Raw genomic sequence first — 24,495 nt, 5'->3', positions numbered from 1 at the left:
TCTCTCATCTATGCAGTGCATGTAAAGGGTAACAAAACAAGAAAGAAGAGAAACCGGACATGCACCTCATTGACATCCCAGCCTTTCCTTCCGTTTTCTTTCTCTCCCACTTTTTACGGATAGAAGGTTAACGAGGCCTGAACAGACGCCTCCAAAGTGTATGGCGTTATGATGGGCTGGCTCGGTATCTTCAAGTCAGCGTCGCCATTCGTTGTTCATTATTGCATCTTTTACGGCTTAGCATGCTTTAGCACTAAAAGATATTTTTTAACCCTGCAGAAGCTTCATTTACTAATAGAAAACGTATTTTTACACTTTAATATTCCTTTGACAAAGTTTGCCAAGATTGCGCAGGAGAAAGTGACGTGTCCCTCTACAATGGGTAGCCCCTGATATCTCGGACGCCTTCCTGCATATTGCTACCGAAAGCTTTCGGCTTCACTCCATCCCATATGTTTTATTATATGTACTTTTCTCCTATTTTAGGCGTGAAAACAAAAACTGCTCTCCTTTTTATCACTAGATTTTTTTGGCTTGGCTTCTGCCTTTGATATAACGACGAAAACAATTACTGCGCCATACCCTCCCAATACATGAAAATTATTGGATATTCATTACGTCATACCAATCTACGGGCGCTTGGATATAGGCGCGAAATTAAAAGAAAAACATCCTTCATTTTCCTTATTTTGATGAACACCTTCGCGCGATAACGATTATAGCGTTATAAGGCTATACTTCATCAGTCCAAACTGAATTAGTGTTTGTATTTAGTGAACATTTAAATATAAAAAGTATGCCACAGGAGTTCAGCGACATTTATATATCGCAGACACTTCCTGCGCTACAACTCTCTCGATACGAACAAGTGCTCTCGTGCTCCCTTGTAGCAGGGTGAGTGACAGTAGACTTTTCCCCGTTCCCTGCAACAACCAGGTCCCATCAGCACCCTACGCACTTTTGACACATACTATACGTGCAGTAACAGACACACTTTTAAGCATTGAGAAAGCGGACGACCGTGAGATGACGTAGCAACACCTCAGTGAACCGGTCACGATTCGAAACCCGACGCAGGTTTCGCATCGGTGGAATTCGCAAACAGGGCCGAGTCGTTCACAAATAGGAACGGCGTGACCGTGAGTCGCGTATTTATTTCCAATACTGTCAGTCTCAGTGAGACCAAAGCAGGTGGGCAACCGCGAATATGCGCCCAATGCTGGCGGCCTGAAGCGGAGTCGAAAGCCCAGCTGCGAGAGCGTGTTTTCCACAAAGCCGTTTCCGTCACAGGTCAAGTCCCCCCCCCCCCCCCCCCTTGCTCTGCAAGCCGCAGCGGAACTGGCAGGTGCGTTTCATTGTATGACGAACCTGGTGCGTGGGCCGCATCTAGAGAAAGAACGTACAAAGAGTCCGCCAATAGTGAGTGATGGAGAGGTTTGCGTACATGCTACCCCATATCAGAAAGAGAGATGTCCTTGTTCTCCTTAGTTGTGACATAGTGCGATCATATAATGGCAGCTAAAAGGTGTTTTAAAAGTTTAGCTGGGTGTAATCTTTTCTGTAATCTCTGTATGCTCTCGTTCTACCTTTAGCCATAGGCAATACGTAATGTGTTATTAGGCACTATATGTAACACCGTAGTCACACGTGGCACTTCCGATCGCGATCAGGTCCTTCGGCATCGCATTCCTTGATTATAATTCGCACCTATCCGGATCTCGTGCAAAGGAGACAATGACGACCAAGAAATTCAATCCTGGTCGAGTGCGATCATGATAGAAGGTGCGCCGTGTTATTGCGGTATAATAAACAAAATACGCATAAAGCTCAAAAGGATCTTTGACAGGTGCACAGATACGTACAAGTGCGGGGTAACTCGTGCCCACTTGAAGCTTAGGCGAAGCACGGTTTCTGACTTGACTGTGTGCTTACTCCTTAACTATTTCAAGTACCTTCTGTAGAACTGTGAGCAAAACTGTGTAGAACTGTGTAGTGTACAGTGCATATTTGTCTTGACTCCGAGTTTCAAATTACGGACATCTTATCAGATATTTGCGCACGTCGGCAACTCACGCTAAAATCTTGTACTTAGTGCAGTTCATGCTTACACAGGTTCTGAAGACCGCTTGCTGGGCCACAACACAGGTGCTGCAGGGCGTGTATACTTTGTTCGAAATTCGCATATCCAGGAAAACTGAGCTAATGTTCTAAACTTCATAAGCATTACAGTAACAAAGATAGAACTAGAACATCAAATGTGCATAGCTCCCAGGTTGAAAAAACTCAGGCCAGCCGGACATTATATGTGCGCTGAGGCTTAGCCTTTCCACCGCTGCCTGGGCCCACTGGATTGCCCATAGTCGCTCGTGTAGATCCCAGCTAGTCAAAGCGCTTAGCCATCGCTCCTCGAGAAGGTCCGGTTCTATGTTGTCCTCTATATATATATTGCTCCGATCTCCGTGCATTTCCATAAGATGCGTGCCATCTCTGCGTTTTCATGCTTGTAAAGCTTGCAGCTCGCTTCTAGCTATTGTCTGGAATTTACTCTCTTGAAGTATGCTGCGTTTGGGAACGTTCTTGTTTGCAACCCCCTCCGATCAATGTCTTCAGGTAAACGACTCGGTAAATACGGGGGCATTATAATCTTCTGCATCAGGTAAAGGTACCCGTGCCCACGAATTTGGGAAAGTGGCCCTTCGGCTATCTGCCGAACGTCAATAGAGTGCGCCAGCGTGACTCAATGAGCGGTCTTTTAATACACATATATATATATATATATATATGGTTTTTTTTGCGAAGGCCACCAATTTCAATCAACAAGTTTTAATTAGGAACACCGAGAGGGTCCACCCTTTGCTACGTAATTACAACACTCGTGAGGTTTTGAAAGTTACGGATAGGTGCCGTAAATACGCATGTTTTTAAAAGGGCGCACCCTCTGAATGTTGCCAGTTGAAAGTTGTAAAAGGTTGGTCGGCCTTCTGAAATATATATATTTTTTAATACTGCCCAGTCAGTTACGCTGGTGTACTGCGGTGAAGCTCGACAGATGGCCGCGGGGGCAACGTGCAACGTCCAAAATTTATGGGTATGAGATTTTTTCCCTTTACAGAGATTCCTTCTTCGTTTATAGAGTTCAATAAATTGTGAACGCCTCTACCTGAGTTTGGTTAAAATCTTCAGCATTCTAAAGCAGTAGCGTGTTTCATATCAGAGCTCTTAAAGTACAAAACACGTGGAAAACAAAGCTACAGTAAAAACGCAGGATTGTTCTATGTCCTCTTCTTGTGTGCGTTCGTGTTTATACCTGATTCATGCGCTGGCACTGTCCCAAATGTTTAAGTTGTCGCAGCAGTCAGTCTGTTTATATCCTAAATGCTCGAACATTTCATGAACTTTGCATTTGTTTTGTGCATTACTGGTTTTGTGGCACTTCCCTTGTTACTACGAACTAAAACCATCAGATAGCAGTATGAAATGTTGATAGTAGATATTTACGTTACGTATGTATATCTCTGCAAAAAAAGTCGACTTACCATACATAAAAATAGGGCTGGCCTTGGCGTGACGCCACATGCAAGCTAATTGCGCTGCAAAACAGGCGTGCGTCAGCAGAGCGCAAATCACCTGTTTGACACGGTTTCAACGCAGGCTGGCAGGCGAGCACAACGGCTGACGCAGTTGGCGTGGTAGCCAGCCTCCGTCGCCAGCTTTCATTGAAGCATGAAGTCTTCGGTGCTCTTGGACAGGGAAGCCGGACAAGAGCCCAACTATGGGGCAACGAAAAAGCATCCCGATTTTGTCGACGACTATTGTGGCGACCAGAGCCGACATGGGAGCGTGTCACTTGGTAAAACGGTAGACGGACTGCCGCAAAAAACCGCCGAAGAAGGGAACACCAAGTGGGGAAGGCACGTGATGAAGTTCCTGTGGATCCTGCCCCTTGTTCACAGTGAATTCTGGATAGCTGCAGGCTTCTCGCTGTTGCAGACGTTCTATCCGGCAATGGTAAGTCATCGTTAATTGACACCGCGTCGGCATCCTTGGTGAATCCCGCATCCAGGCGCGCAGCAAGTGTTTGATCATTGTCAAAAGTTTCGATTCGATTTTGTACTCAAGTACCACACTTCTGATTACGTCAACTGTGACAGTCAAAAGAATAGATGGAGACTCACTGGGCCTAAAGGCAGATGCTTTCAATTTAAGTCTATAGTTCGAAGTTCCTCAACGAACAAGTAGTGCCAGTCAAATTCTTGGCTATTATTAGGACAGACAAGTCGCACAGGTTTTTCTTCTTCTTTTTTTGTCTTTTTTACACTACGTGCTACATTTTCGGCCTATTTACCACTTGCTACACTGGATCATTGCATGCGCTATTTCTGTCGGTTCCGTACTGCCCCAAAGGTACCAGCTGCACTCACGGATAAATACGACAAAAAATGCAAACACTCGCAATTAAGAATTTCAATATTGGAGCCCTTATATGCAGTAAGACGATTACACCCTTTTATTTTTATTTCTTTGCCTAGAACTATCGTCAATATTCGACCAGTTTCTGTCATTAAACAGTACATAACCACCCGGGCACCACCAACCACCTTGGCCACAGTGTCCAATTCCAAGCCCAACATAGCAAAGTAAATGCGTTGCTTTACTTATTTCATTGCCTGACCGGATCACTGAGGCTTAAGTTCTTTAGTGACCATAAATTCGCTGACGGTACAGAGCCAGAAAATTCTGCATCTACTTATGATGAGCAAAACGAGAAGAAGGTGACAGCGGAAGCCAACGTCTCGAGAAGTCGACTTGTCCTTTCCAAGCATTTTTCAAGCCATGAAAAAGACAAGTTCGCTTGCTGAAACGGTGGCTTGCGCTTTCACCGTGTTCCCGTTTTGCTCATCGTCTTGAATTTTCATCTCCTGCCTTCCCCCTGTTTTCCGTGCATCTAATTATATCATTTAAAAAATAGCAAGAAAACCACTTTGTAAAGAGCAAACATGAGAAGTATACTTCTATTTTTGTCTTTCTTAAGTCGATCAACATTTATGCCACTGTCTGGAACCGCACTTCTTTACGACTTGACTGACCATGCTCCATTCTCTTCGAACTTCATTTAGTTGGCTCGGACGCCACTGTACCTATGTTATTGCGTAGATCAGCTAGATGCAAGACATGATATATTAAAAAAATGTGGTATGACGTTAATCGATACAAAATATGGCCACAAGAATGAAAATATTAAGGAATTGCCAAAAGACAATAAACTGATTTTACAAGGCTCACGGACCACAACCAGTCCTGTTTCAGTAACTTACGACGACGAATGCGCACTAAATTTACATCAATGTTTCACACGCCTACGGTTTCACGTATCTAAAGTAATAGTTGCGAGAAGATATTGACACTCAGTGGAGCTTTCAAGACTGTTTTGCTTCGACAGCGCAGTTCCGCGACTTTGATTTTAGAAACCAATAGAGAACACTTGAAAGACAAAACAAAGCATAGATGCCGACTACGGGGGGGGGGGGGGGGACTCCGGGGCTCGAGCCCTCTCTGGAGTTTTCCGGGGTCGGGGGGAAGGGGGGGGGGGCGCTGAATACTATTCACCCCGGCGATGCCAACGTCTATCCCCTACTCCCGCCTAACGTGTCATATGGCCAGAGTTTTGTCACCCACCTCATTTTAGATTTCCTTTGACTAGCCTCGACCATATCACTTAAGTTTTATTGTGGCTAATAGCTTACTGCATCATTGCTCGCGCAGACGTGCGTGGATTTTAATTCATACTTTGCTTTATTTCTGCAAATGGTGACAATAGGAGAACAAGCGCATTAGAAGTACCAGCGGCGGCTGCCTCATCCGTATTTTCTCACTTCAACGAAGTTTTAACTTTATTAACCGCCATGCACATACACAATATATTCAAATATACACACAATATAAAGTTTAATATATTTTTTAAAGAGAAGGAGGTAGCCAACTAACAACTATTTTTAAAGGTATGGATAGCTTAGGCCTAGAGAATGAATATGTCGCTGTATGTTCACCTCGCGTCAAAGCGCTTTGCGTGTTTTTTGACCCTGAAATATACCTGTAGACTTTAGTGACTCCTTCGGCGGAGTCATTTAACAACGGGAGGTGAAATTCACGCGAATGATATGGGTCTCAGTATCACTTACCGGTAAGCAAAACTAACGACGCATTAAAAAACATTCTATTAATTTACAGCGCTTATTAGGAATGGAAACATCGTCACTTGCATGTAGAGGTGATAAATACATACAGGCTGTCCCGAATCACTATCATGTACCAAGATTTTTAAAAAATGCGTTACTCGAAGAAATCCTAGTGCACATTGTTCCCAGTACAGTGGAGTAGCTGCAAGTAATTTTTTCCGTTACTGAGATTTACCAAGATAATTATAATTAATTATCTAACTCGAGACTAACTACCATAATTATCAAAGTGTCAATGAGGCATTTGTAAGCACAGCCAAGGCCACAGCCACATCTAACTCTGGTATTTTCAGCGACGCACTAATCGCAAACTAATTTTTTGCGACTGATAAATAAATCCTGCGAAATATAGCCAATACGACATGACTACGCTTCCACCCGTCACATAAAACAGCTCCCTCAAACAGGCTCCTTCTGAGTTAGCCAGAAAGAAATGAAGGAAATAAGAAAAAAGATCACCGCCAAAGCACTCCGTACAGATGGTTAACAGCGAAGCTGAAACGCGTGACCCCGTTGTTTATCACTGGTTTAATCCCGACGGTTCATTAAGCAACGGCTTGGTAGGCTGCCGAATCCTCGGTATGCGGTTGCTGCTTGCGCACGGCTGCACGAGCCTGTTCTTGTGCTCGGGCTGCAGCATCGGGACGACGTAGACGAGCTCGTTCCCAGTTCACCTCGCGGCGTTGCTGATGGAAAGCTGCCTGCTCTTAAGGAGTACGTATGACGCATGGCCTACCAATTTCGGCACCGTAGAGAAACTGCTGCGCGCCCGTCCAGCTGCGACGGAGAGCAACGACGTCACTGCTGACGCAGCCAATCGCGCGCCTCTCTTTCACTTTTTTTCGAGCATTCGCATGGGGTTGCGCAGGAGGAGTTCTCGGCCTACAGCCGGACAAACGGACGCACGGACGAATCGGCTATCTATATATAGCTTCGCTGTAAAACATCGCAATTGAGCTAGTGCCCTATCTGCCGCGCCTCGGACGAAGTAACACGTCGCGTCTGCTGTTAGTTAGAAACTAACTGTGATAGATGTGTGGTACGTACAGCCTGAAGAGGAACAGGGGACACATGCAAAAACGTGGACAAGCACTTACTGCCAACTGAAAGTGTATTGATTGATATATAAGGTGGGATATATATACATATATATATATATATATATATATATATATATATATATATATATATATATATATATATATATATATATATATATCACGAATTAACCATCACCTTTCTGCGATATCAGTTGTCTTAGCGTACATAAAGCGCCCGGATGATCGGATGATTATATTCTTTTTTGTGGCAAGACCTATCACCACAAAAGCTAATTGACAACGTCAGTGCAAATATTTAAAGGTTCGTTTTCGTTTGTTCCAGTCGTCATGTTTTTCCCCAGTGAGCAGAAGGTAAAAATGATCCTTGCTTTAGGAGCTGCGAATGACAAGAGGAAGGCCCTAAATATACACCAGTCTTGGTAATGTGGTGGTAGACCAGACGCGTCGACAATCATCGAAATGATGAAAGCCTGAGACAAACCGGCAGCTTCAAGAAACAGCGGCATAGGCCTCCACTTTCGTTTCCTACCCTACACACGCATGTTCCAGCATTTATGGCCTCAAACCCTCAAGCTAGCGTGCGGGACGTGGCCACCCAGGTACCAATATTCAAGTCATCAGTTCTGAGGATTCTGAACGACGGCCTTTCTCCCATACCACCTTAACCAGCACCAATGCTTGGAAGCTAGGGATGTAGAATCATCTAGATTGCTCGATTTGGGTCCTCACAAAAGCCCATGAGTCACCGGACTTTTTGAGCAACATCATGCCCAAAGATGAAGCCAAAATTCACGGAAACGCCCAGGTAAATTTGCATATTGTACACTATCGGAGTGACTACACTACGCACTGGATGAAGCACTATCGGCACCAGCACCAGTGGTCGAAAATATGGGCTGCGGAATTCAAGCCGCTGCTATAATCAGTCCCAGCTTCTTCGATCATACATTGACTGGACAGTGTTATGTGGACGAAATCCTTGAAGGAGTGGTAGATGAGTTTCTCGACGAAGTCCCGCTATCACATCGTCCACTTCTGCAGTATCAGCAAGATGGGGCGATAGCACACAGTAGCAGTCGAGCACCAAACTGGCTGGATGCGACTTTTCATGCGCAATAGATTGGAAGGCATGGGCGCGGAAGTTGGTCGGCTAGGTAATCTGACCTCTCCATACTTGTTTTCTTTCTTTGGAGTTATGTGAAAGATGGTGCTTACATGATCGAGACGGACGTCAGATTAGCTCAAGACAAGTATAACGGATGCCTGCCATACATTTCGAGCATCGGTCAGCAAGGAAGCCACCGAAGGTGTGATAAAGCGGACTCAGTACTGCGTAGCTGCAGAAGGAGACTTATTCGAACGCGTTCTCTAAGCAGAAGCTGGTGTTCAATGGCGCTTAAGAATTCATAGATAGTAAGGGCACACTGAAATCTGATGTTTCTTGCTTATCTTGTTGTTGTTGTTTTTTGTGCAGGCGCCCCAAATGCCAATTAGGCTCATTTAGAAGTAGTTATTTACTTCCTCGAACGGATTGCTATGGTCTTTTCTAAACGCATGGGCGCTTCCAGATCCGTTTATTTCGCTTTTATTTGATGCCATGAACCTGTTTTTGTAGCCCATATACACTCTCATGAAAACTAAAACCGCCATTTTAATTTGGCTTTGGTCCTAAGCAAGTTTCTGGCGCGAAGTATAGCTGCGCGCGCACTCTGTCGATGCGGTGAAAGAAAAGCCGCGATTTTGAAACATGTTGTGCCTATTACATTGGTTTTCGCATTTTGTGCGTGATTAGAGCTGCGATTAGGCCGCGTTATCAAGGGACATTTATTATCAATGTAATCAGTCGGTCTTGACAGGCGGGTGATAAGTGTGACGTAGAGAGGAAAGAAAAGCTGGAAAGCCGCGAGACCTACTGTTAGTGCTCCTCCCGTACCATTATCAAGGTGACGCGCTGTCTCTTCGGGTTTCCGACAAGCAATGCAGTTGCTTTCAATTTGCTTATTTGAGGGAGCTGCTTTATGTTGCGGGTGAGAGCGCAGTCACATGGTAGTTTTGATATTTCATACGGTTTGGTTGCCACTCGGAAAATATTGCACGCAATTCGTACGTCGCTGAAAACACAGCAGCTAGCAGTCATCTGGGGGTGCCTTGCGTGCCTACAAATGCCTCATTGACACTTTGATTATTAGGACAGGCCTTCTCGAATTAGATAATTAACTGCAGTTGTCAAATTAAACTTCGGTAACCGAAGAAATATTGACGCATATACTCCACTGCACTGGAAACAATTTGCAATAGGTTTTCTTCGAGTAACGCAACTGCCCTTTTTTTAAGTCTTGGTGCATGATAGTTAAGGCACTCTGTATAATTCACTCAGTAACCGAAATGAGGCCAAGCAGGATTCACTCGAAATTATAATCAACATCTGTCGTGCTCAGGAGCGCTTACACTCAGGCTCACAGAAATAGACAAAAAAAGAAGACAGAGGAGTTGCAGTTTCCCCGGAAAGCCGAAGCAGTATTAGTGATAGTGAACTATACGACAATTACACGAAGGAAGATGACAGCACTTAGAGACGTCAGATTCTTGCTGGTGGGAGAGGACTCAGGCTGTCAAATTGAACTGTCTCCTACTATGAGGTATAAAAAGTATTTCCGCAGAACTTTCTTCGGGTTTCTGACAAGCAATGCATTTGCTTTCAATTAGCTTATTTGAGTTCTTGAAAACACCGCATCTGGTCGGAGCTGCTCGTATATTTGTGGTATGTTTACTTCGTTTCATAGGCGGAAAGTTTTCATTTTTTCCGGGGGACTGGAGCCCGACCAGCTTTCGGAACGCCACATATATATATACCAATTCAGCTACCGCGGCGTGGTTTTCCCACGTAATTGGCTTCTCTAAAATATATATATATATATATATATATATATATATATATATATATATATATATATATATATATATATATATATATATATATATAATCTAGAGCGGACAATTAGATGGGAAAACCACGCCGCAGTAGCTGAATAGGTTAGAGCATCGCACGCGTAATACGAAGACGTGGGATCCTTCCCCAACTGCAGTAATTTGTTTTTTCATCCACTTTCATGCCCATTAATTTTTTCTTTAATTCAATAATAAGTACAAGTAATTTAACCTATATTTCCTCGGTTTCTTCGCTTGTTGGTTTCTCATGATATTATTAATAAAAATCGGGCCCCTCAATTAACCCTTTTTCTTCTCGTTCTTACATAACGAGGGTATCAAATCCGGCAACATTGATGCCCTCAGGTAGCACGTGCGGGCTTATTGACCAGTTGCCTTCACACAGAAATATCACGTACTCGCGACGCCTGCGGGAGAAAGGATGTTCTACATCCACCGCCAAGGTTTGTGAGTGGTGGCGCTGACGAACACACCAAAAATTACTATTTACTATTTTGCCTTCATTTCTATAAACATACTATTTATAGGGGATTTAAGGAAAAAGTTGCTCGCAGCAACTTGACGGGCCTTTAACCCGGTTTGAGAGCAGCAGGAGCAGGCACAGGCACTGAATCAGGACGGACAAAAACAATACATCAGCAAAAAAAGAATGACAAATTGGCTTAGACATTATGCCAGCAAAAAGAAATGCAATGTAAAAAAAAACATTACCCGCCACCTAACCAGTCTACCTATAGGAAAGGCCCACACGACTTTCAGTGCAACTGTCTTCGCTCATCATGCCTCTCTTACCTCAGGATACGCGTCTGCTGCAAGACCTTCGAGTCTTCCATGTTGTGTCAGCAGTACTCAAATAAACCTCATAATCCCAGGACTTCAAAAAGCCTGACTTGCCATCATCTGCACTCAAACAACTCGACTCCTCTTGTACAGTAAATACAGTGACTGCACACACGTTTATACTGACGGCTCTACTACACTAACCAGCTCCGGTGGCGCTGTAGTTATACCAACAAGAGGAATAACCCAACGTTTCAAGACTTTCCATATCACTATGTCCACAGCTGCAGAGCTCGCGGCTTCATGGGATCTGCACAGAAAGTCCTAAAAAATGGGCAGTCTTCTGCGATTCAAGGCCGTCCTTGCAATGTATGCAGTCATTTCTCCGACAGGAAACTCACGATTAACTGGCGTGCGAAATCGCGGAACTCAGCCATCAGTTGAGTGAAAAAGGCCATGATATCACTTTTCAATGAATACCATGCCATTGCGATATCATAGGAAATGACGACGCAGATGAGGAAGCTCGGACGTCGAATCAAGAAGACCACTACGTCCCCATTCATCTCTGAAGGACAGACGCTGCGAGAGAGCTTCGCGTTCTAGCAAGCACACTCTCGTTAGCTGAGTGGAATACCGCACATACAAGGTGCACCAGACTGTAAAGAGACACCCTTTTGCATCAACTCGGACCTCCGGCCAGACTGCACCGTGTTTGGGAGTTGCCTTCACGCGAGCTTATTCAGCAGTAATTGCAATGACTGATAGTCTTGCATGTGATGTCTGCTGCTACGAGAACATAGACTGCCTATAGTGGCAATGTCCTCAGCTTGAAGCAGAAAGACAATCTATGTCAAACGCATTCTTCTTATTGGACAGACAATACTAGAACACCGCTCACACCGATCATCGGCTCAGAAAGTAATGAAGGCACTTTTGTGCTTTCTGAGACCGTCTGGCTTTTGCGAGCGCCTTTGACTGCAGTGCTGTCTGCACACGTCTCTCTAACCCCATCTCTCTCTTTCTGTCCTTTCTTTCTATTTTCGTTCTCCTTTCCTTCAGCGCAGGGCAGCCAACCGGACTCTTTACTGGCTCATATGTCTGCCTTCTTTTTATCTCTCTCTCTCTCTCTCTCTTCTTCGGTGCAGCGATTGCCAAGTCGGCAAATTCCCATGCGGCAGATTAAATATTCGCAAAAGCTGCACCAGGTCGCGGTAGGTAAAGGACAGCTGTCTCCGTTAAAGATAGTGAAAATTGAATACGGAGCCAGAGAGAACGCATCTGAGTATGAAATCACATGATACATACCTGCAGAATGCAGCAATGGTACGTGAAAATGCAATAAATGGAGCCCGGGCGTTTATAGACAAATCCCTATTTTACCCCGTGCAGCACGCTCGCACGCCTTTGGTGTGTGAGAACGAGTTATGTGGTTCAAAATGGAGTAGCAGTAATCTTATGCTACATATAAACGCCTATTTCTGTCGTTAGGGCAAAATAGGCAACATTTAATATTACTTCGGAAAATGATTTCTTCTTGCGCTTATTCTGTTTCGAAGACACTTTTGCTGAATATAATAAACTCTTTAGGAGAGCTGCAAGCAGCACTGCAAGGCTCTTTTGCTCACGGCAATGCGGCAGACAACGTGGCCTAGCAAAGAAGCGCTTCTGCTGTCAATGTTAGTTGAGCTTTTGAGGGTCACTTGCCATCTGCGTCAAGCTGATTAACAATTCCAAAGAAAACGTTCGCCAAGAGCCTTCTTCGGTATTAGACACACGGCTCTATATTACATTGCAGGCAGTGATGTTAGAGACAAAAAGGTAGTGCAAACCGTATCTTGCTCGCAGGCAGAGATTGTGCTGCGCGTGTCGGAGGCAGAATCGTGCAACGTTCGCTGAGAGTATTGTGACTCTAGTTAAACGTACCCATATTCAGCGACTCCGCTCCTTTACGGTCGCATGTAGATATCCAGGTGATAGTGGCTCATTGAAGCAATAAGCTCTCTCCATCGCTCCACCCTTCTCTCCACTGACTCTTTCTTTGAATTAGTGTATGGAAGAAGGCGCACATGCTTCTGCTTTTACATGTGACGAAAAGAGAAACACTTAGCAGCGAATAAAGCTCTTGCGACATACAAAACCACTCGAACAAGAGTCCTTGGGAAAAGTTTACGAGTCATGACACAGCTACCACACCACGCACGAGCTCACTGCAGCCCATAAGTGCTGCATCAGTTGCTACAAACTTTTGTGCAACATTAGAGTTTGTCCTGAACAAAACACAAGGGATGATTCTGGTCAAATAAATTTTGGAGGCTCTTCCAGGCGAACAGTCAAGAATGCCAGTGTGCGTGAAGCCGTCAAACACACCGACACGCACGAATGCTCCATTCACCTCTGCTGACATCTAGCTTTCGTTTTTAGCATTTTATTGTGACCTTAATGCCCTGAGGTAATCCTTTTTTATGTTACTCTTAATTTCACAAAAATATATAAGCATGCTATTTACACACTTTCTTTTTTCTTTTATTGGACCATTTCATTTGGCTGAATTCATTAGCAATTTAATAGATAATGATGGGCTAGTTGATAAGCCATGCTATTGAAGCAGCGTCTTCTTCACGCCTCACGGCAGTCAGAGCACGTGCGCTTCTCGAGGGACACTACAAGCACAACAAGAAGGCGGGTCCTTTAGCAATAAAGCAGTAGTTGCAGTCCATCCAGGCACGTACCTAAGGGGAGGGGGGGCGCCTCCCCCCCCCCTAAACTAAACGGCATATGCCCTCCCCACTCACACCCCCACTCCTCATGGATGGATGATGTTATGAGCGTCCCCTTTGGAACGTCGCGGTGGTACTGTATCATGAAGTAGCCCCTTTCATGTAGACTGCGCACTTTATGCCACCGATGTGCTTTCTTCACGGCGGTTCATGATAGCAATACGCAGATTAGGCAGCACACCAAGCTGAATGCGCTATTAGTTTGTACGCGGCACGTTTGAGAGCACTGTAATCGCGGTGCGCATAGGATACTGGGAACGCAAGCGGTCATCTCATTCGCTTTTGTCATGTGCTGTCACGTGCTTTTGTCACGCGCGCGCGCGTGTGCGTGTGTGTGTGCGTGTGTGTGTGCGTGTGTGTGCGCGCGTGTGTGTGTGCGCGTGTGTTCGCGTGTGTGTGTGTGTGCTTGTGTGTGCGCGTGTGTCTGTGTGCGCGCGTGTGTTCATGTGTGTATGTGAGCGTGTGCGCGTGTGTGCGTGTGTGTGCGTGTGTGTGCGCGTGTGCGCGCGCGTGTGTGTGTGCACGTGTGCGCGCGCGCGTGTGTGTGTGTGCGCGCGTGCCTGTGTGTGTGCGTGTGCGCGTGCGTGCGTGCGTACGTGCGTGCGTGCGTGTGTGCGTGTGTGTGTGCGTGTGTGCGTGCGCGTGTGCGTGTGCGCGTGTGCGTGCGTGTGTGTGTGCGTGTGTGTGCGCGTGTGTGTGCGCGTGTGTGTGGGCGTGTGTGTACGCGTGTGTGTGTGTGCGCGTGTGTGTTCATGTGTGTATGTGCGCGTGTGTGCGTGTGTGTGCGTGTGTGTGCGCGTGTGCGCGCGCGCGTGTGTGTGTGTGCGCGCGCGTGTGTGTGTTTGCGCGCGTGCCTGTGTGTGTGTGTTTGCGCGCGTGCCTGTGTGTGTGTGTGTGTGTGTGTGTGTGTGTGTGTGTGTGTGTGTGTGTGTGTGTGTTTGCACGCGTGCCTTTGTGTGTGTGTGCGTGCGTGTGTGTGTGTGTGTGTGTGTGTGTGTGTGTGTGTGTGTGTGTGTGTGTGTGTGAACATATATCTAACTTACATTTATCCAAAACGAATTAAATTTCTCATTGATTTTGTACAGGTGTGGCCGAGGAAAGCATCGCATGGTCGTTCAACGCGAAGACAACCAATTGCGTATTGTTCACAGTCGAGTACAGTAGCCACCAGTAATTTTTTGTTGGTATCATTAAATTTACTAATTAATTGCAATTACATTTATTTAGATTACTGCGTTGAATGGCGTGCTGTAAATTGGGAATTTCTTGAAAATGGAAAAAATTTTAAGACTGACGTGTTTTCAGCCTGGTACTTTTTGGCCGTGTAAATTGTTCCGCTGATAAAGAAAGCCTGCGAGAAAATGAGAAATATCACGTGAATAACCGTCCGTCCGCATTACAAGAGCGGCGCTCTGAAACAAGCTCTGCGGCAGTTGGTGGCAAAGTGCGCGCTCTATCTGGCACGCCCCACAGAGTATCCTACAATATGCTCGAGAGAACTTTGGCGCTGCTGTCGTTTAGCCACCATATGAACTCAGAAAGATTCCGCGAAGAACTTAACATGTATTTTTATGTCTTTTCCACGACCCACCAGAGGTCGTGGATCTTAATTAACTCCACCTTAATTAACGCCACAGGTCGTGGGTTCGAATCCCAACAAAGGTTGTCGATATTAATTAACTTCGCCTTAATTAACAATGCAAGTCGCAGGTTTGACTCTTACCAAAGGTCAATGGTTCCACTCCATATGAATTCTGGTGCCATTAATGTAGTGGACATAAAGCCAGACATCGCAATTTTGGACCCATGAGCCATCTAAGGTTTTTGCCTTAAAAAGGAACGAGAACCAAACCAACCACCTACTGGCCTTGGTCGCTCACCCTATCAACATCAGCCAAGCAAGAGATTCAGAGCATTGACGAGTTGTCGTCCCTCCTAACAAATACATTGCCTCAAGAGGTCCACAAAAACCTTCAGCGCAGTTCCTTCTTTTAATGGGGCAACGTTATAGGCCCCGTTACGTGAAAATCCAGTGTCGTCGGCATCGCGAACGAGCGATGGTACCAAAAAACGCTGATGGCGCAAGGAGTAAGAACACCTCAATAATGTTCGTACTGACGTCAAATTTCTAAGGGAAGTCCCTGTAAACAAAGTAAATTAGTAGGTTTGAAAATAAAACTTCTTGAATTTCGGTTCGGGTGGGAATTTGGCCCCGGGACTCCGGGGTGCGGGACGAGCACGCTTCCCCAACCCTATGGCATCTCCACGGTTTTGGCTGACTAAAGGCGTGCCTAGTGCGTGCGTCATCGCACACGTCACGTCGAAAGGTGTCGTCTTGTACGTTCGTCATTGCGCACGGGATGGCGCAGCCAATGGGAATGAGGTGGCGCCACGCCATGAGTGTATAAAGTGAGTGCACAAAATAAAAAAAAGACATTATTGTTCAGTTTAACGCCACTAAGCGGTACTTCTTGTTATGAACTGTTGGCGGGCAAGCGAACGTGTAGAGACGCCTGGCGCGTTTTGATTTGGCCTCACCGAGGCACAGTTAGAACGCAAGCGAGAGCTTGCGCGGACAAGGATCGTGCGGAAAAAAAATATTTCACCAAAGGGACTATAATGCTTCCGCATTCCCACACGTAAACACTATTAATGGTCCCTGCCGAAATTTTTAATTTTTATAACATCCGAAACAGTGCATTGTAAGCTCTCTTAAAAAACTGGCATTGAATAGAATTCAACAATTGACAGCATGCACTTTACAAAAAGGAGCTTTTCATTGCTGCTTACTAAATAAATGCTACAGTTCCCTAAAGCGTGCGCAAGTAGCGTAATGGCCGTGGTGACGAGGGTGACTCTTCCACGCTGTAAAATCTCCAATCGTGACGTCTTGCAAACTCATCGGCTACAATTCGTAGTCGCATCATGTGCCGTAAAGTAATTAATTAGGAAGTTAATTAGTGAGCTTCTGGTAATGGTTTCAATATGTGTTTCGTCTTGACGGGTCCGCCTCTTCGAATAAACCAGCTTAAGTACAAGAATGATGATATCTGAAACCGGCAATTCTGGAAAATTCCGGACAACTTAAAAATAAACGACACTCCCCCCCCCCTCCCCCCCTGTGGAACATAAGTCTAGTTTAAGCAAACAAATGGGTAATTAGAGACCTCTGGGACAGAAAATAATCTTGCAGTCGACATAGGCAGACAGCAGTGGTGATATGGCAATTATTCAACATATAAGTGGGACTGAGCCTTCTAAACGAAGACACTCTGGGCCATTGCTTCAGGTAAAAATTACAAAATAATAAATAAACGAAGAATAAAAATATATATTAACTGCCATTGGACATGCATGAGAGTTTGATCAGGCATAACGAATAAAGGAATAAAAAAGTCAAAAGGGCCGCGAGCATGCCCACTCTCGTGAGGCCGAACTTCTACGAAGGGTTTTCGGTTAGCCAAACTTCCAACATGAGGAAATAATAAACTACTTTTTCATAGAAAATCAATTAAACAAAGCACAAGTGCTAGCCGCAAAATTGGAAAGTTTCATTGCAGCGTATTGTTTTTCATTGGATTGGAGCAACGTATCACTTTATTGGAGTGGAACGTTAAGAAGACGTAACGTTGTATAGTTCGATACTTTTCGAATTATTTATAATGATGATTTCCTCCAAGCTTTAGGACAGCGATTTTGTGGGTTTTGCTTGATCCATTGGAACCCTCGCCGTAGTGCCGGCACTGCCGAAGCAAGTGCAAAAAAAAATAATAAATGAATAAGGATAGCGTCATAGAGCCATAAGCACAACAAACAAAAAATGTAAACTTATGAACAAGAAAATTCGTGTACATACCACATCTCTTCCCCCCTTCTAACTTCGGAGGAAGGGAGAATGGGGTGGGTGGAGGAGTTGTTCTTTTTGCCCTGAGCACGCACCATTTGTAAGATCCATACGCATTTTATTAAGCACTATACACGTGTACCCTTAGACTCCGCAAACTTGGCACTGCAAACACTGATAAGCAGCACATTGCCTTTGAGATAACACTGTCTTAAGCAGTAACCTTAATGTTGCCGATTTAGCCTGCTATTACAACTTGTCCGAATAAACCGCTCGAAAAAAGTATCTCTCTGGTGTCCTTTCGCCATCAGATTTCCAAGGATACAAGTACATCTTCGGAGACCGGCAAGCCAAACTTTCTTCGAAACAATTTTTTTCGTAAGATTCGACGCAACATTCGCCAAAGCGTAGAACAAGCCCAAATTCATAAACATTACGACAAATTCGAGAGAGCTGGAAGGTATTGTTACAAGTACTGCAGCAGCAGCGGCGAATGAAATATTACTCTAATGCACGCACAAAAATATGCAATCGATAAGAACATAATTAGAGATAGAATCGAGATAAGTGATCCGGGCACGTGGATATTGGTCCGCGATATTGACTAATGTCTCGCAAGCGAAAAAAAAAAACGAGATTTCTTTTGGAATACTTTTGATACGTCAGTAGCCACCATACAACAACCTATGATTTGCATTGCCTCAGCCATTCACTCTCGTTTGGTTTGTTTCAGGCCTCTGATAAAGGCCTCGACGCCGATGAGTACAGCTATGTCTACTCCGCTTACAAGATTGCCATGATGTTTGGAGCAGTACTTGCGGAACGAATTGTAAGTTCTTTATGCGGCCTTTTTTCTGCGCATAGCTTTTTTATTGGGAGCTATAACTTTATACCATCCTACAATATGCAATAAATTAAGAATGGTACCTGAACCAGCACGGAACCCTTCATTTATTTCACAGATCAACTGTATGTGAAGTCCATGTAAACGTCATTCTATTCAATGACTTGGTAATGGCCAAATATTTCCGCTCACGATCTGCGTATATTAACAATTCGGTCGTTCAATCAACCTGAACATTTACGTTTTAGTCTGTTCAGTAAAATTCCGTTGTATCTATAACAGATATGCAAGCTTATGGCTAGCAATTTTGTACAGTTTTAATACCATGGAACTTGAGGTTTGCAAAATAATGGCTGGCAACGCTGCCTATGATCACTGTAGCCTCGAGCAGATACTTGAACACGTTTTGTGCGACTGTCCTCCACACAGTGTAACGAGACAAATGATCGTGACCGCTCAATCTCGTATGTATGACAGACCACCATCAGAACCAATCATTTTAAAATACCGTCCTCACAAGCCGTCACAGCAGAGGGCTACAATGCATTGTTGCAGTTCTGATGACAACCCGTGTGAGCGAATCTAGCACTGGCAAGTGCAACTGTTATCCTGTGCTGTGAACAGCCATGATTGGGTTCATGTGCTCTTTTTCCCTTCCTGTCTCTTTATTTTAGTCTTATCTTTCTACATACCCTACCCCACCGTCTACGGTAGCAAACAATATTTTTGTTCCGTATAACATCCTCGCCTTTCCTTTCTTTGATCTCTCTCTATCTCTCTCGCTCGGAACTCAGAATACGTGTGCCAAGAACAAGTCAGACCTTAAGAAGGTCGCTGACAGCTGAAACTGAAGTTATGAAACGACGCAATAGCGTCTTGCTACAAGCAGACAAAAACTGGTCGAAAGTCAGCTGGTGTGACATTGCTGAGTGGTTTGCGACACCGTGAGCCACCACCTAAGGCCAGGATAAACTGCGCCTCTGGATTAAAATTATTTATTTCTATTACAGGCTAATTGCTACGTATACTTGAAAAAGATTTGCCACTTTCAGAGTCATACATAAACAGCCAAATAACAATGATGTTCCCGCTTGCGTTTGCGTTATACTGGCTCAAAAGCAATAGTTACACAGTGATGATCTATAACTGGACTAGCTTTCAATCCTCGTGCCAGTAACAACGTTGCTGCGGTGAGTACTGCTGCTGATAACTCATATATTTCTCATGAGTGCACAATTGCTAAGGACAACGTGAAGCATATTAAACTATGGTTCATGTGTTTAGGTGTGGATGCTGTAAGATAATTTCCCCCCTCCCTCCATATTTTCGTCTCTCTTAGTTTTATAACTTTATCAGTGGTATTCATTATAGAATTGAGTACTTTCTCACGGTCAATCTTTTCTTCCCTTTCATAAGTACATCTGGCCGTTCTTAAACGATCTTTATTGCGACGCTTAAAACCCTTAAAAATAATTAGTAAACGTCCTTCACACCAAAACTCTTAATAAAGCTGTGCAAACAAGAGATGCAAGAACAATCAACAAATTAAGCGCAAGCACAACAACTTTAAGTGCTACTGTGCAGCTAAGATATAAGCACACTGAGAGGCGAAACACAAAAAACAAAGCAAACTATCATATGCCTTTTACGCGCAGATGGTGTGGAGTTCGCCGGTAGCTTGTTATCTTCTGGGCATGACAGGATGTTTCATCTTCAACCTTCTCTTTGGGTAAGCACATTTATTGCTGCTTGAAACAAATACACTAAATGGTCGATATATGGAACAATATTTACTGTCTTGTAGATGTCCTCAGACAAGGGAATTTAAGAAATTTAAAATTCAGTATTGAGGTAGGTTTTACATTTCTGGGGTCATATGAAGAGGCTATAACGTCTTTCACCATAGTTTTTCATTCATTGTGCTGCACTGTATTGTTTACTTTTGGGCCACTCAACCGCAGGCCTTTAGCGGCTATGGCTGCCTTCTGCTGAGCATAACAGTGTAGCTTCGAATCGTTGATGCGGCGGCCAGCATTCCAATGGAGGCCATGTACAAAAAAAAAGTCCGTGTGCGGATCTGGACTGGATGCGTGATTTATGTGTCTGTTGCTGATTCTTCTATTTGTTGAGGAGTCTTTTCAAGCGCATGAGCATAATAATTTGTTTTACTAGCTCTCATCAAACGTTTGCGTTAGAATACCCACAAAATGTACACCTATGCACCATATCTTCTACAATGCCCTTTTCTGCGACAACTGTATATTATTCTTGTTTTTGAAGTATAGTAATCTTTCTTCAATCGATACTACCTTTGAAAACTCGCTGTTCGTTTTTTTTAGCTACGGAGCGTTGACACCTAGTGACCATACATATGAAAAAATCTGATTGGCTTCAGTTGTTTCACACGAGAAGTGGCACACCGCTCTTTCTACCATGACAGATTCTTAATGAAAAAAATATTCCGTATGTTTAGCGGCCACTTTAAAGTGCATTTCTCAGTTTATATTACATTGAACCACTCGTAAACCTCCTGACTGCTCATTGACGTTCCCATTCCATTTTCATCGCTTCCGCCTAACACTTACAAATTCATATGCTTGTGGCCTTCCTTGCCGTGATGTCTTTCATTACATTACAGAGTACCCATTAACTGTATCTATTTCTGCTCTCCTAAAGGACAACGTCAACACAGACTTCGCCGCAGCCTTTTACAAAGACCTCCTGGTAGACAAAAGAAAGAGTGTTCTACTAATTCGTTAAATCGGCATCATTTGTCCATTCACTTTTTCTACGTCTACGCAATGCTCCCACGCTGTTTGGCTCTGTTTTTTCCCTTCTTCTCTGTTCCAATTTTTCAAGTCACTTCACTATTTTACTAGTTGTTTCGTCGACGTTCTGCTTGGTGTGTCTTCAGATATAGTCAACTATGGTTAATGGTTCGTGCGTTAATCCGGCAGCAGGCCGACCCAACAACTACCTTCCATTTTTATTTAAATTTCTTCCTCCTTCCTTCATTTCGCCTGTATATCTCTGTGATGTTTATGTTTTAAGTTTCTCCGCATCCCCGCCGAGCACCTACCTGCCAGCAAAGTAATTCCACCATCTCACTACCATTAACATTCCGGCGCCAGCCACCTCCTTTGACCCCTTGTAACCTGCTCTTCGTTCCCCGCCCCTTTATTTTCTTACCTTTTCGTCGTCACCATTCCAATGAACTTACCCTAAAAGGTATTGACAGAATTGTCAAGGTATTACAAGGAATAGCACCGTGGTTAATGCATAAATAATTGATAGCATAAGTAACCTTATTTGATCGCGTCAACGCCTTGAAGCGACACTGATTAGAATATGGAAAAAAGTTGTTTCTGAGTACGATAACAAGCATGAACGTCAATACATGTCTCTTCCTTGTCCTGTTTTCAGGTCCCTGTACTGGATTCCAGGAGGAACTGTAAACCTGGCTGTTGGCCTCGCATCCGCGTTCTTGGGTGGAGTCGCAAATAGTTTGTATATAGTCAGCGCCTATGCAGTGTTCACAAATCGCTTCGTGTCGAACACTGGAGTGGCCATAGTAAGCAACTTCGTCTGATAATTTACTTCGTACTAAGGTGCTTTTAGACGCAGGATATAAAATACGCATACCATCTATTGAACTATGCCAATTTTTCTGTAGCAATACAATCACTGACTCGTGCTAGAAATCTGTGCGAAAAAAAATTGTTCTAGAAAATCAGACTCCCAGTTTAAGATATCCTTAAATCATCTTCTTGCGATTTCTGGTTTTTTTTTGTCCTGTGGTAGGGAAGGTAGCTTAATAGAGCGTGTTGCTGGGTTGGTTGGTCTATACTTGCTGGTTCAACAAGCGCAGATCTTAGATGAACAACCTTAGCACTTTTCTTATGCCTACACTCCTCTGCGGTCTAAACTGTGCGTTTATTAAAGCTACAAGTATGAAGCGTGCGCATAAAGGATAGCATCTTAGATGTACTAAATCAAGAATCAAGAAACAACACCAAACAGTTGCATGTCACAAACAAATAGGACAGCTAGTTGTTACCGGCTAGACCAAGAGTGCTATTAAGCAACCTCTCTCATGCAGTCATGCACATTAGAAAACGTGAGCGTTGTTGTATGCTTTTCCGAGAAAGCTGCGTTACTTTATACTTTTGTAAGAACTTAGCTGTCTTTGTTTACTTATACGTTAGTTGTTTATTTGTTTCAGGCATCCTTGGAGTTCACTTTCACAACAGGAAATATGATAGGATCAATCCTCGGGGGAGCTCTCATAGACGTAAGTTTCAGTATGACTTGTAACTCGAACGAAATGCAGAAATCAAGAAATTCAAGAGTTGTATTATTCCAAGTGCACCTACATTTCAAGCTAAAACGACATTCCCAGCTACTAAATGTGTACTTCCTCGCTCATATATCGCGGCGAAGTCAGCTCACGTCATCAGTACCGCACGTCAAGCATCTCTTGGGACATCACACGCGGCGAAAAAAATTGCGCAGACTGGTTGAAACACTTCACGAAAGCTTAAGAGGCGAGGTCGCAGCTCTAAGGCCAGATACATGATCCCTTACCGAGGGTTTCACAGATGGTGCAGGGCAAGCTAATTGCAAATATACTTTATTGTGACTCATAACGTTCACTCAAGTGGTTCGTATCAATGCGGACCACCATAAGCGCTTTGTTATACCCACCCTAGGGTTTCATACAATAATTGCCAGAGGGAACTCTGGCGCTAGTGTCTACAAGAGCTGCAAGCAAAGCGGCTTGGCCAGCATAGAAATGATCAGAAGTACATATATTTTCCTGAACTTCTGGCTTCGAACGGCTTCGTGATTTTGTAAGCTCCTCATTAAATAATTCAATAAACATTAATAAAACTGACCGATGGCAGGGTTCGAACACAGGACTTCTAGCATAAAATCCCGGTAGTAAAACAGTTAGGCCATGGGCGCATCCATTGTGAAGCGGCACATAACGCCCTTGTGAATTTCTTGCGGGCGAGCTAGCGCGTTCGGACGTTTGGTGCGTTTCGATCTGGCCACCTCGGTAGGCTGAACCGCTGCAATTAGTAGCAATTGTACGTGTTCGCATGGTGTTCTGTACTTAGAAAAGTATCGACTCCTCTGAAATTTCGCACAATGAACGCAAATAAAGCGTAATTATCGAAGTCACAGTAACGTTTGAATCAATAAGCGCGGAGACCAGAGAAATCCGTGTACTTTTCTCACCGTTCCCATGGTGGCTAAACAATTACAGAGTCAGATTTCCCTCTTGGAATTATTGTATGGAACTCTATGAAACCAAAGACCAGCATCACTACGGTGATTTAGGAAAATGCTGACTCCGACGTCACCGGCTGTCAAAAAGAAGTGGTTATGTATGTGCGAAGCTTGCGTTTCTGCAATTCAAACACACCTTGACAACACAGACGACGATGCAGAAATAATCGTCACTGTGCCTGCTCATATATTTTTGCACGCTGATATACCACGGCCTGTATGTGGCGACGCGGGGAGGGCCAACGTTTTAACGCCGACTATGCTGTCGGCTGTTTTACGACGGGTTTGCTTTATCTGGCACAACACTTCGGGGGTTCAGTCAATAAATGGCATAGTATCCCTGAACTCTCTGCATGAGCAACTGTTTTCGCTGACATTGGGCAAAATATCATTTACATCGACATCAAGCACTTAAAAACCGAATCGTGTTTTTTGGTACTCATTGCCAATGATAATATACTGATGCCGGTGCAGAGAACTCAGGTGAAAATCTCAGCTTGTATCACTTGCAGAAATGGGGGTACCCGGCGCCATTTTTCGTCATTGGAATTATCATCATCTTGGCATTTCCGGCAATCGTCAGCCTGAAGTCAGTTCTAAACAAAGATTGCGGTAAGAGCACAACGCTTTCGATACGTCGCGATCTTTCAGCTCTTTGTGAACTCTGCTTTCTTAAATTGAATTCTTAGATCGTGCAGCTTTTGTGCAA

General features: G+C 44.2%; 1 protein-coding gene and 1 long non-coding RNA gene across 12 annotated transcripts in view; one reads left to right on the top strand and one right to left on the bottom strand.

Annotated features, from left to right (window-relative positions):
• The window catches only part of LOC135916647 (uncharacterized), a 465,480-nt gene that overhangs the window by 239,326 nt on the left and 201,659 nt on the right, over positions 1–24,495 (bottom strand). The window lies entirely within an intron of this gene.
• LOC135916639 (MFS-type transporter SLC18B1-like) overlaps positions 1–24,495 on the top strand; it is an 82,289-nt gene that overhangs the window by 42,137 nt on the left and 15,657 nt on the right. For 5 of the 6 annotated variants that reach the window (XM_065450057.2, XM_070539215.1, XM_065450058.2 and 2 more), the window contains 6 exons: positions 3,652–4,008; positions 18,384–18,479; positions 20,150–20,223; positions 21,918–22,065; positions 22,717–22,785; positions 24,299–24,398. In XM_065450057.2, the coding sequence (XP_065306129.2) occupies positions 3,724–4,008; positions 18,384–18,479; positions 20,150–20,223; positions 21,918–22,065; positions 22,717–22,785; positions 24,299–24,398 (772 nt within the window). In that variant the 5' untranslated portion in view covers positions 3,652–3,723. Of the gene's footprint in view, positions 1–3,017; positions 3,089–3,651; positions 4,009–18,383; positions 18,480–20,149; positions 20,224–21,917; positions 22,066–22,716; positions 22,786–24,298; positions 24,399–24,495 lie in introns of those variants that run through there. The other variant, XM_065450059.2, reaches the window with a different exon arrangement.

The sequence above is a fragment of the Dermacentor albipictus genome, chromosome 5 (assembly GCF_038994185.2).
Source record: "Dermacentor albipictus isolate Rhodes 1998 colony chromosome 5, USDA_Dalb.pri_finalv2, whole genome shotgun sequence".
Classification (NCBI taxonomy): Eukaryota; Metazoa; Arthropoda; class Arachnida; order Ixodida; family Ixodidae; genus Dermacentor; species Dermacentor albipictus.
Note: the sequence above shows the minus strand (reverse complement) of the source record. Positions and strands in the feature narration are given on the sequence as shown.